A 13,601-nucleotide genomic window follows, 5' to 3' on the forward strand; every position below is an offset into this window, starting at 1 on the left:
GAAGAGTGTTCGTGTTTTAGTGTTTCCTAGACACCAGCCACAGCAAACTGCAGCAGTTTGCATTCCAGAAAGGGGCACTAACAGCGTCCCTATTCGTTCTGCTTCAGCCATGCTACTTAAATTGCACACTGGCCTTCCCTCATAGTTTTGTGATTTTCTGTAACATATTTCCTGAAATATGCCCCTCCAGCCCTAAATCTGTACTGAATCTGGCAGTAAAAGAGTTGCAATAAAGAACACCCTAAATATACATCCAAGATTTACTAGTAACTGCAGACGCATTTTTTTCTCAGAGCTGCTACAAGAAAATAATGATGTTTTTAACTTTCAAACAGTGTATGACAGTGAAATGTAATTAATGTTCTTATGAAACATTATGTTTTATGACCTTAGAACATTAGGTTCACTTGTTAACTAGTTCTGCAGTTGGAAATCCTAGAGCTGCCAAAACTATATCAAAGTGTAGTAATAGCCAAAAGATGACTCTAAGTTCTTAATTGATCACATCCTTCATGCTGTATGCTTTTTGTAATGCATCTCCCAGGAGGCTAATGAAAATTTTGTATGTTAAAAGCTGAAAGACTGGGCTCTATTATAAAAATCTGTCTTGTTTCTAATAAAAAGTATTTTAACTACTGTAACATGACAGGGAAGATTCAAGCATCATCTCTGTGACAAGCAGTTTAAACCTCAACTTCAAATATTTACTGGGTGTGATTTTTCTAGTTCTGATGCATGAAACAAAAAAAAACCCAGCTTGATTTTCAGATCCTATGATAAGCAAAAAGTATCATATCATAGCTGTTTTCCTCTCTGCGTCTTTTTTTCTTCCAAATTCTAAATCTGTTTTCTCACACAGGTTTTCAAGTGCTATGCTTTTCCCATCCTTGTGGTTAAGTCCAGGTTAACCCTATTATAGCTCAGCCAATTGAATCAGATTAAACCATAACGTATCTATTATGAAAGAATTTTTCAAAAACTATGGTGACTGGACACAACCTTCTCAAGATATACACAACAAAATTTCAAATTACAAAATGAAGGGGATTACAGTGTACTAATCTGGAATAAGTCACGAAGTTATCAACTTGAACTTATTCTGTCCACACTAATCAAAATATTACTCAGTATTTGGATGAAAGACCTTCAAAATAGTTGTACGGAGGACTCAGTTAATTGATCCTCCTGTCAGACTTTACAGAATCACAGAATGTTAGGGATTGGAAGGGACCTCGAAAGATCATCTAGTCCAATTCCCCTGCCGGAGTAGGATTGCCTAGATCGTATCACACAGGAACGCGTCCAGGCGGGTTTTGAATGTCTCCAGAGAAGGAGACTCCACAACCTCTCTGGGCAGCCTGTTCCAGTGTTCAGTTACCCTCACCATAAAGAAGTTTTTCCTCATATTTACGTGGAACCTCCTGTGTTCCAGCTTGCACCCATTGCCCCTTGTCCTGTCAAGGGATGTCACTGAGAAGAGCCTGGCTCCATCCTCATGACACTTGCCCTTTACATATTTATAAACATTAATGAGGTCACCCCTCAGTCTCCTCTTCTCTAAGCTAAAGAGACCCAGCTCCCTCAGCCTCTCCTCATAGGGGAGATGTTCCACCCCCTTAATCATCTTCGTGGCTCTGCGCTGGACTCTCTCTAGCAGTTCCCTGTCCTTCTTGAACTGAGGGGCCCAGAACTGGACACAATATTCCAGATGCGGCCTCACCAGGGCAGAGTAGAGGGGGAGGAGAACCTCTCTTGACCTACTAACCACACCTCTTCTAATACACCCCAGGATGCCATTGGCCTTCTTGGCCACAAGGGCACACTGCTGGCTCATGGTCATCCTGCTGTCCACTAGGACCCCCAGGTCCCTTTCCCCTATGCTGCTCTCCAACAGGTCTGTCCCCAACTTGTACTCAGACATGGGGTTGTTCTTGCCCAGATGCAGGACTCTACACTTGCCCTTGTTATATTTCATTGAATTTCTCCCCGCCCAACTCTCCAGCCTGTCCAGGTCTCTCTGAATGGCTGCGCAGCCTTCTGGTGTGTCAGCCACTCCTCCCAGTTTGGTGTCATCAGCGAACTTGCTGACAGTGCACTCTATTCCCTCATCCAAGTCATTAATGAATATATTTACTATACCTGGGGCACAAATGCTGTATGCTCTTAAGTTGCTTTCTTATGTTATATGTAAAAACAAAGCAATTAAAGCAGTAACATTTAACATTTTTCACAAAGGCAGATGTGTGAAACTCAGTGTTGGCCCACTTGAAAGTGGATAATTGTATCATGCTTATTTCCCCTCAGGTTTAGTTGTAATGAATTATTTTTTCAATTCCTTTCTAAGAGTGCTGTGGAGAAAAAAGTGTTGAGTACTGTTAAACAGATGCTTCATTAGTGCTGCAATAAGTATTTTCTTAGAGGACCTATAAAACAATTTGTCTGGATAAAGATGCAAGAAATAAACTGCTTTTGGTTGCAATGATCATAAGATCATTGAATCATAGGCTTAGAACAGACGTTTGTCAAAGATAATTTTTCTCCTTCTGACCCAACTGTCATTCCTCACTGATGTTTGTCTAAGCTGTTTTCAAAGATTTTCAAAGGTCAAATCTCCCTAATTTCCTCAGTGATCAATTCCAGCACTTCTGTATTTTAATTACAAGGAAGATTTTCCTAATATGTGATCTGTATCAGTGCATTTGAGGTATGTTAGTCCCATCTTCTTTGGAGAAACAACATAACTGAGGAATATTAAGTCCCTACTCCATTGCCTTTTTTCAGTCTACAAATTTAAATTATTTCAATTTTTCTCCTCATCTCTCCTCTGGTAGATCTCCAATTAGTCTTCAGGATGTCTTCAGGACTCTCTGTAAACCACCTCAGCCCTCATGAAGTTTAGTGCCCAGGACTGTAGCCAGTAACTTAGATAAAGCACTAGGAACCCTGAACAGAGTAGAAGGATTACAGAATCACAGAATCATCTTGGTTGGAAAGGACCTTTAAGATCATTGAGTCCAACCATTAACGTAACACGACCAAGTCAACCACTAAACAATATCCCTAAGTACCACATCTACTCGTCTTTTAAATATCTCCAGGGATGGTGACTCCCTCGCTACAACCTCCTTTCAGGTACTTGTAGACAGCGATAAGGTCTCCCCTGAGCCTCCTTTTCTCCAGGCTAAACAACCCCAGTTCCCTCAGCTGCTCCTGAACAATAAGACTTGTTCATGTTTTTTCATGTATTTTGGAAAGCCATGCTCCTATTCATGCATTCCTTTGTGACATCTGCCTTTTCCATCTCTACCCAGCACATGATCCATGCTTCTCTTTAGTCTTGTTCTAGAGAAGTGCTACCCAGATAATTGCTCCTCATCCTGCATTTCTGCAGCTGATTCTTCATGTGTGCATGAAACACCTCATATGTGGCCATACTGACTACTGTCCTACCTTCTCACACTATGGCATTCACAAATAATACACTCATTTATTGAGGATAAAATATTAAGGACATTATAAGCACACTCTGATCTGAATTACCAGCTTTTACATCTCACCAAACACCGTAGTTCTAAAGCCTTTTTTCTTCCAGTAGAAAATATTGAATAGAAATTAAAGATGTTTTATTTTTCACTAGGAAACCAATGTATTTGATTTGGAATCTATAAACTTTATGATTTGAGCTGCATTTAGACATGTATTTATGCTTTAGGAACAAAGAAATATTTTTTGTGTGTGTGAAAATAATTTTTCTCTAGAGACATGTTTTTAGTTTCATTTTTTCATGTAAACGCTTAGCAATTCCCTCCCATTACTCTCTGTTTGGCAAACATCTTCATTCTACCTCCCCATGCTTCCCTTTTCTGGCACAATCCCATAAGCATCCTGAAGAGATGTGGTATCTCTGACTGGCATTGCAAACCCTGCTTCTGTATTGACAAGAATAAAAAACTAATGCTGGGATGTTTTTTTGTACTAATTTTCTGCTAGAGCATTTAGTAAATCAGAAGTAGTATTTCCATCCCCCTCTCCTCCCCATTTACTCTTGCCTTTACTGTAGTCAGCAAGAGAAGACCAAGGCTCCATCCTCCTCAGCCTTCCTGTCCAAGAAACAGACAGAGAGGAAAAGCATCCCTGCGTGACACCTGGACCCTAACCAGGAGAAACTTTTTCATTGGCACATTGTTCAATTTCAAATCAGATAACGAATTATACTTTTTTCTACTGATATGGCTTTTCATACTGGAAGCATAGCAGTCTCACAATTTTGTTCTTGTATTTAATGGGTCTGAATGCCATATACTGAACATACCTTTAACATCATTTTCTAACATCTTGGCTTCATTAAGGACCCTGAAGCTTTTCTGAAGAGAGCTCTTGGCGCCATCCTTCAATGATCCTTGAGGACCAGATGTCTGTAGACAAACAAACAGTGTCATACATACAGGAAAGTCTCAAGTCATAAAACATATATGAACATGATCTAAGTGAACAGTCATCTAAACTTTAAGTGAATATCAGTGTGCTCTGAATTATATCCCATTACCATTTTATTGGTCTACAAAAAACAAAAAAAAATAATTTCTCTAATTAATTTCCTTTTGTTTTTATGGGAAGCCTGTTCTCCTTTGGAATACCAGTGATGACTTTAATAAAAAGAGAAAATGTTTATAGTGTTAAAGAAACAGGTTTGACTCTAGGAGCAAAACTTCATCCAAAACAAAGAAACAAAAACGTATTTCAACTTGAACACTGGTTTCTCCCTCCAGCTGTGGACACAACACCATGCAATACAGTATTTCTCCCTAACAGCAGCTACAGTACCTTCAGAAGACAGACTGGATCTGATGTTCCAAATTCTAATATTGACAACAGAGATGCCTTTGGGGTTAAATTCAGGAACTGTAATTGCTAGGTCAGTAAAGAAAATACGATATAAAAGAAATAGAGTTTAAAAAGAAGGGAAAACAGTTAATCTGAGAGATTTTTATTACTAATTAACCATCCTTCATCATATCATGCTACTAAAGGATCTTTCTTTTGAAAAACATTCATCTCTATCTTCAGTGCAGAGATTGATCAACAGATAGAATGATTTTTCTAAATTAGATTAGTATTCTCAGTTGGTAGGAAATGCTCTAGGTTCCGAACCACTTACTGTTCAGTTTGTAAGACTGAACTCAGGTCACACATCATACTGAATACATTTCTTTGAGAATACTCCTGACAGCCAGATAACATTCTATATTAGTCATGGGTCACAGCCTTATAACTAGTATGTAATTAAGAAGCAGATACTTTTCATTTTCCAGGGCACATACATATAGTCAAAAATTAACTCTGTGTCAATTAAATGACACAGTTATTATTGCTATTCATTATTTATAGAATGAGCAAGCCCAGAGGTGATATTTCGCATACTACTGAATGTTTGTTGTTTTTCGACGACACTGTAAAAACCATATATTGGACTTGCCCATTTCTTTTGCTTTTAAAAACCTTAGGGAATGCTTTGGATACTTTCAAAATGCAGAACCAAGTTTTTTGTTGATATAGCTATTAAAGATTCCTTGTATTCATAAGGCATGTAAATGTATGCCTAACTTTCATCATAGGCTAAGTGATTTTAAGAAGTAAGGCCCACATGACTGCCATATTTCCAAGCTCACCTGAAATATTAAGCTGTGTACACAAATCCCTTTAAACATCAACAGAAACTACACATTTGAAAGATGAACAAAATTAGTTTCTTATAGATTTTCTTTATCACATAATACAAGTAGCACTGGTAATAGAAAAATACAAATAAACCTAGAAAAAAACCCGACTATCCAATTAAGCAAAAGATTGCTCCTGAAGGAAGAATGTTTGGCCAGATTTTGTGGCAGATGCACCTGTCAAATCAGATAATACTTTTACGTTCCTTTTCCCATTATCAACAGAACGCAGGGTACAATCACTCTGTGACCATGGACTTCAAAAATAATGATTGTTATTATTACTAACTGACTAGGCATGGTTGACTGGCTGTTAAAGCAGTTTATATTCAATACAGTGAAGTTGGAAGGCCAGACTTACAATGCAAAACCAAGAAGTTCATCAAATCATGGACAATAACTGGGCATCTGCTGACAATTACAAACAGATTTCAGCATAAAGTTAATACTAGAAAAGCCCCTTCAGAGACAAATACACTTGTACTGATTAAAAGCTTTATTTTTTATTTATTTTAAAATAATTCTGTAAGGGAGCATTAATCAAGACATCTGAAGCAAAACATGCTTTTTTGGCTAGCTTTTCTTGTGGCTCATGAGACGTCAAGTTATGATGAAGTCAATAATGAAAAAAACAGTTTCTGGCTTTGTGTGAGGTGAGTTTGTGTGCCTGTGGCAAGCCTGAGTCATGATGAATCCCTTTAAGCAAAGACTGACAGCAAAGGGTCTTTGATATTATTTTCTAAATTGGGACACCTGCTGTAAAAAAGGAAACCAAAATTTTAAAAATTGTGATTCAAGATAAATTGGAAAATTGCAGGGTCTCAGGATTCTCATTTGTTCTAATTCTGTCTCTTCCAGAGCACCCATAATCTGAGGATAGTACCTTCCTCACCCTGTGCCTTCCTTCATGCCCCCTACTCTCCCCATGCAAACTCTGTGCAGCTTGACTGCTTGTCGCATCTTGTGGCAGAAGTGGGATCTCATTATGTATCCAACAATGCAATCTCAATGATAGTTTAGAGGCATAAGTGCTGTTATAATAATATAATACAAAATGCTACCACTGAAACTATACATCATCCTTAATGGTCTGTTTTTTTCCTATTCATGGGTTAGCAAAAATTTTAACAAAGTTTAACAGCAAAAGAAAAACATCTATCAAATTACAGGAAGAACTCTATGAATTGATAATTAGCAGACATTTTTGGGTAAGGAAAGACTTTAGGAAGAATATCCCCTCTGTCTTCCTTTTTCTGGTATTTCAATGAATCTTGAACTCTGTCAAACAGCCCAGCTTCTGCAGGAGTGGCAGAAAGATTTCAGTTCAGCCCATAGCCTGGCAGGTTATGGCACTCTTCTGGGATGGACGAGATCCCTCCAGATCTCCCAGGGCTGATTGTGTGAATCACTGACTTACCGCATTAACAGGTAAATGTGCTACGTGCTGCAAGTTTGAATAAGATCAGCCATAGTCACAGCATTGTGAAGCCTGCCCTGACAGTGCATGCTGGGCATGGTCTGAACACATATCAGACTGAGAATTGCTGGGGACTTTGCAGAAAGGAATTTTTTCTGAGGTTTCATGAATGGATGTAAACATGAAGTAGGCACCATGTTGCCCAGATCTGCTGACGTGTTGGTGATTTTGGTCACATCCAGAGGTATCAGCTCCAAGCACGGATGTAAATGCACTGGGACAGTTTTGACGATCACATACTTGAACTTACACACGTACAAGGTATTTTACAGACCTAAGTGCTAATTTACATCATTTAAAAATAGTTCTGCCTTATTCTTAAATTAAATTCTTTTCTTTTTACATACACTTATATTCTGGGAAGTTTTCACCTATGCAAGAGTTAGGGCTACTCTCATTTTTACCAGTCCTGAAGATAGCTGAGCATTCTGAAGTACCAAAATGTTATGACTGATTTGCACCTCAAGACATTCTCACCACGAGCATGGCTAGGCAGCTTTATGCCATTAGCACATAAGGAAACCTAGACACCCAACATAACAGTTGGGATACCACTACAAAGAAAGTCAAAAGCAAAGAAGGAATTAGGGCCCTAAACACCTAACATCCCCTGTGGTTCTAGTTACTAGCCTATAAGCCTTCTCTAAAAAGCCTAAGAATAATCAGACTTTTTCAAGATGTATTGTAAAACTATGACTCTGATCTGTGAGATACAAGCTAGATCTGTTAACATGACTCCTCTCTTCAGTCAGTTACTGCCTTGGCTACGTAATGGGATGTTGAAGCTGCTTGAATGCTAGAGATTTCTCATCTGTGACAAATTTATTTTGCTTTTAAAGGGGAGAGCAAATCCATCATAAAAAGCTCGGGAGGAATTTTTCTGTCATATTTTTAATACATTTTTTTCCAGTCATTTATCAGGCTTCCTGTAATCATGATGGATTTTAAGCATCTTTTCATTCTTGCTTTTAGCAACATTAGCTTAATTTGACAACAAAGTAATTTTCCCACTACAAACCAAAACCCAAACAAACCCTGAGGTATCACTAAGGATCTTGTAAATTATTCACTCCAGTGACATACAGGGTGGAATCTAAAACTCAATCCTGTCCTTACCATCTCCAGTTCATGCACCAGCTTGCTGCTGTTGGGGAACCTTCCTCTCCCTGCCCCAACATTATAATTAAGGTCAATGAGAAAGGCTAGGCTCAGGGATGCATGTGATCTTCAGCACTTTTCCCTGTTATCTGCTAGCATACAGAGCTCAGAGTCTTTTACAGAAGGCAGGCACCCACAATTGCTCTCATAAAGAAGAGAAAATGGCTCCATCTTTTCAAAGGAGGGGAAAGACATGATCTCTGTCTTCTACACAGGGCCCCAAGGAGCACCTTTTCAGGAAGGAGGGGACACAGTTTCTAGGGGCTTCTCAGTCTGAGGGGGCTCAAATCCACAAATGCTGCCTTCTAGGAGAGTGCTTGAACCACGGTGCTCCAGACAGCCCTGAGCGAGGGTGCACTCCCGCTCTGATGCTGAAGCTCAGCTAAAAGTAAGTTCCTTGTGGCCTGCAGAAAGAGGGAGCCTGATTTACCTGGTTAGCAGTTAAGCTCTTCACTTACGATGAGCAAACATACAACAGTTTTTACATAAAAACAAAAAAAATGGAATAGCAAAATGATGACTGAACTTCACAATTAACTTATTTTTAAAATCTGGCCTGAAACTTTCACATGATCATTTACCAAATAATGGTTAAAATCTACCTTGCTCTGCAGCAATTTGATGGTAAACCACTGATTACCTCTATGCTACATCAAGTCAATTACATTTAAAAGGCAGCAGCTCCCTCCATTTTCTTTTGTATCAACTAGATCCCTGTTACACATATACAGCTCATAACAAAAACATGCTCCCTCGAATGAATACATGCAATGGAGATGCTTAAAACCTCACCTTAATAACATCTTAGTCTCTTTCCTTGCTACTCACTTGCCTCTATTTACATCATATTGTCCATCTTCACCTCCATCCCTTTTAAATTACCTATTCACTTTCTCTCCATGGTATAATCAGCCAGTTCACCATCTGATATATACTCTTTTGTAGCCATTCTGTAATTGCTTGCTTTGTTTCTTGACTGCTGTATGTGTCTTTTTTTCCTATTCACCTCACTCACTGAGAGTCATCAAAGGAGCAAAAGATAGCTATCTGTATTAAATCTTAACGAGAAGAAAAAAAAATCCACAGCTCCTTATTTACTTCTGCAGTGTAATTAGGAGTTCTGGTGAAACAAGTAACTATTTACAGAGAACTAGTGCATACTAATGTGTGAGGTGAAGTTTTTTCATCAAGAGAGAAATATAGTAATTAGTGTTATTTGAAACAGAAGTTGACAATGTAAAGAGCCTAAAAATATTAAAATTTTTGTGCAGCAGCTAGATCACTTTATCCTGCTCCTAACTGCAGACCTTTACAGCATGTGATTTCTTTTGCTATTCTTGTCATCCATTTGACTGAAGTAGCTCTCTGCCAGCTACCTTTATTCGTGTACAAGTGCTGTAACTACAAGCTGCTTCTGTTCATCTGTATGTTTCTGTATCAAATATAGGGTCTGGCAATTTCATATTATACTGTCATTTGCTTGTGTTTCTGTGTGCCTGTGAAGTGCATATGTTTTGCTTTCTGACCAACTTCCACAAATTAGCCATTAACTCCTTTGATTTGACATAAAAATAATTCTGGCTATGCTCAGAACGTTTTCTACTCACAGTGTACGCATTAAGGAGCCGAGTTCCTCGTTATGACTCAGGCTTTACCGTACAATCCTATTTTTAAAAGTTCTCTCAGTTTCCTCCAAAAATTTGCATGCAGTACCTCATAGTGAGAATAACATTTCTCTGCAAAAAATGGCAGACTTCACAAAAGAAGCTGTATGGTTTCTATCAATAAAACTTTTTGCTTCCCTCCTACAATTCTCCATTTCTAGAATTGTGCTAGGTGCACGCAGTTCATCTTGTGTGCAGAGAAGTGCCTCTTGAGAATTTTCATGGAACTAGAAGGTGAGGAGTTAATTAAGGTATGGAGTTCCTTAGATGTGTACAAAACATTCATTAATATAAACTAGCTTATTGAGTATCAAACGACCTACACTCCTAACTCAAAGCTTTCCTGAAGCAGCTGTTGGCTTGAGCCATAGACAGAAACTGAAAGGCAGAAGACAGAGGGAGGAAGAACAGTAAACAAAAAGGGAAGGCAAAATAAGGAACAGGAGTTAGGAAGAAATGGGGATGTAGTCTGAATGTACATCTAGCTCTGACAGGGGCATCGCTTTCTGATCTCAACACAAGAATCTATAGTGGTAGGGGTCTCTAAATGAAGTCATAAGATGGCAAAACATGGATCTGAGATAAGGCATAGCACAGTTTCACAGAAAAATCTAAGCCTTCTTCCCAATTTACTTATTTTTCTTACCGCTTGCATAGCTTCATTTGCAAGAGCCTTGGCTTCCTTGGCAACTTTTTCAGCTTCATCTGTGTAATCCTTGATGTTAGTATAAGCATTGAAAGCAAGTGTGGCATTGAAAGAGAGGTTTTTTGCTTCAGCAAGGATTCTGTTGGGATGGGAAAAGTAAACACACCATTAAGCCTGCTATCAGAGCTCAACAGAACATAATATCCTACTTTTTCAAACCCAACAGCCTGTATTTCTAAGGCTATTTCTAAGGCATTTCTTTAGGGAGCAATGCTACACTTGAGATTTCAGGAGTTCTGGCATCATGTGTTTAATGGAATTCACATTTTATCTGTGTAGAAACACACAAAAAACCCAATGTTTGCTAAAAGAGGAGGTTATGTGAGATAAAAGTTGATGAGACACTGAGAAAAGATAGTGTAGTGCTTAATACTACACAGGTGACATATATTCATAATGTGGGTTTATAGGTTATTTGTTGAGCCAGACAACTCAATGAATTTTGCACTGTATGAACATAGGGGGATCATAACAGGCATGCTTTAAAGTGAAATCTATGAACAACTAATTTCTTGGTCTAGCTGCCAAACACAAAAATGCCAGGTTTGGAGGAGACCTCACTGTCTAAACCAAATCCTAACTGGTAATTTTGCTGAACAAAATGAAAAACATAACGAATAATGCTTCATACTGAACGGAATGTTCCATTTACATGAAATACTTCATTCTAGTAACTATAATTAAATTAAAAGGTAATTATAAACAAATAATATTTCTTCGTGCAGGGACTGGAGCTCAGCTAACCACCTTCCAGGGGAATTTCTAGCTAGCAGGCTGGAGAAATCATTTTACTTGCACTCTCTCTGTATGATATATTCAAATATTTTCTACAAAGAAGTACTGCACCTACAGAATTAACCTGAAGACATCTGTCTCAGAATACATTATTCCTGATGCCTATGATGCTTTTCCTGAATAAAGGGTAAATGGGCTAAAATCCCTGCTTGAACTGGACAAGAACAGATTTGAACTTGGATTTTTGCCTCTCTGGGAAATGTTCTAGCCATCAAGGTACACGGCAATATAAGGGAGGCAGGGATTACTCCTGCTGGACCTGTTCAGCTTGTATAAAATACTTAATCATTGAGACAGTGTGTGTGGAAGAAAGAGAAATTCATTCTCTAACCTAGTAATTAACCCGTTCTCTGGGGAACAGGGACAGCTGAGCTCCAGTCCCTGCTTCAATGAGTATTTAATGATTCCTACAAAATGCAACAGGAAAAACAAAGGGGATGGAACGTATACTCCCTGGACTCCACACGTAGTTAATAAAGGGAGAGAGAGTCCCTTTAGGCTACTGCAGAAACAGCATGACTGAGCTGCCTCTGCATCACTCCTGGAAAAGCAGATCTCCTTTCTCAGGTACAGGTGGAGCTCACTAGGCTACAGTAAGTTTTTGTGATGCTCTGTTAGAGAAATGCACAGTCCAGAATAGCTATCTAGCTAGTAGCTCAGGTACTGCTTAGAAATATGGTACAAATCTCTTCTGGTTAGGAGGGAACTGAAGTGAATTTGCCAAATACCAGTGATGTTTACTCATGAGCAGGCAATTAGCTGTCAGGGAGAAGCCTATACTAATAACTCCTTGTATACAAGAAAAATATCAATTTTTTCTAGGTTAAATTAATGAACTGTTCCATGTTCTAACTCTCAAGAGAACATCCTCACCATCAATCAATATACTATTTGAAGACTTAGGGGGTGATTGGAGAGAAAGGGCTCTCCCTCAATTTCTCCTGTAAGATGAAATGGTATTTTTCAGCAAATTTAGTATTAACTGAAAGACACCCAAGTGCCAGTTGTGAAGATAGATACATTTTTGAATTCCCAAGACAGATAGAGACTGCATATTCCTGTAAAGTATGACTGTTTAATGACAGTGCATGAAGTAAACAGCTTTATCCCGACGCAGGATTACATAGCACCGTCGTATTTCTTTCTCCTTTGAAATTATGTATCTATTTGACCACATTAGAAATTTTAATTTTGAACCATTCGCTTTTAGATGTAATTTTTAATGTCCTTGATTCTGCATTTTTTATTGTTTATCTTGAGAAACTGAGGTTGATGTCCGGATCAGATAGATGTATACATGGTACTGCTATATCACAGAGAATGCGATTTTAAACACTACACTGAGCTCCTTAAGGCCAAGCTGCCTACCTGCATTAATACAGAAGCACACGTATGCACCCGTAAAAAAGTCTATTTAGCATAGTTAAAAACCTCTATCTCAAAATATGTCTTGCCAACATTTCATTAAGGAGGCAAAATATTCTTTTCTGTCAACATTTTCTCTATTTTTTAGTTCCTCCGTGCCAACTTTCCATGTATTTGGATATTTATATCCAAATCCAGTACTGTGGTTGGATGTGACACTAGTCATGTAGTTTGGGCCTGGAGGTGCACCACAAAACTGATGTGTCCTAACCAGAACAGTACACATACCATTATAAAATCCACGTTTTTCTAGAAACAATGCTCTTCAAAGCTTTTTTACTCAGGAAACCACAGCGATCATTATTTTATGTACTCCTGAAAATATAAATTAGACTGAATATCTAGAGTGGTTGACTACACTGTATAAGAAGCCAGTAATTTTACAAGTAAAGTATCAGACACTTTATCAGACATAATTCTGTGTCTTTTCCTCAAAATAATAGATGCTGTCAAGAAAAACATGTGTTAAGCATCTGCTCACAAGTCTTTGGGATATTAAAGTCTTCAGGTAGATATAAAAGATGTAAGTAGCAAAAAGGGAGCATATTGTTGATATTAAAAGGATAATATCTCTCTTTTTATTCATGCAGTGCTTTTCAGAAAATAAAACTCTGAAGCTATGCTAGGGACAGGTGCAAGAAGCAGAATATCCATGATCT

General features: G+C 38.3%; 1 protein-coding gene across 1 annotated transcript in view; it reads right to left on the minus strand.

Moving 5' to 3' along the window:
- Positions 1-13,601, minus strand: part of LAMA2 (laminin subunit alpha 2) — a 400,132-nt gene that overhangs the window by 60,323 nt on the left and 326,208 nt on the right. The window contains 2 exon segments of the mRNA XM_068416012.1: positions 4,313-4,415; positions 10,663-10,801. Coding sequence (XP_068272113.1) covers positions 4,313-4,415; positions 10,663-10,801 — 242 coding nt within the window.

This window comes from Nyctibius grandis, chromosome 1 (genome assembly GCF_013368605.1).
Source record: "Nyctibius grandis isolate bNycGra1 chromosome 1, bNycGra1.pri, whole genome shotgun sequence".
In the NCBI taxonomy this organism is placed as follows: Eukaryota; Metazoa; Chordata; class Aves; order Nyctibiiformes; family Nyctibiidae; genus Nyctibius; species Nyctibius grandis.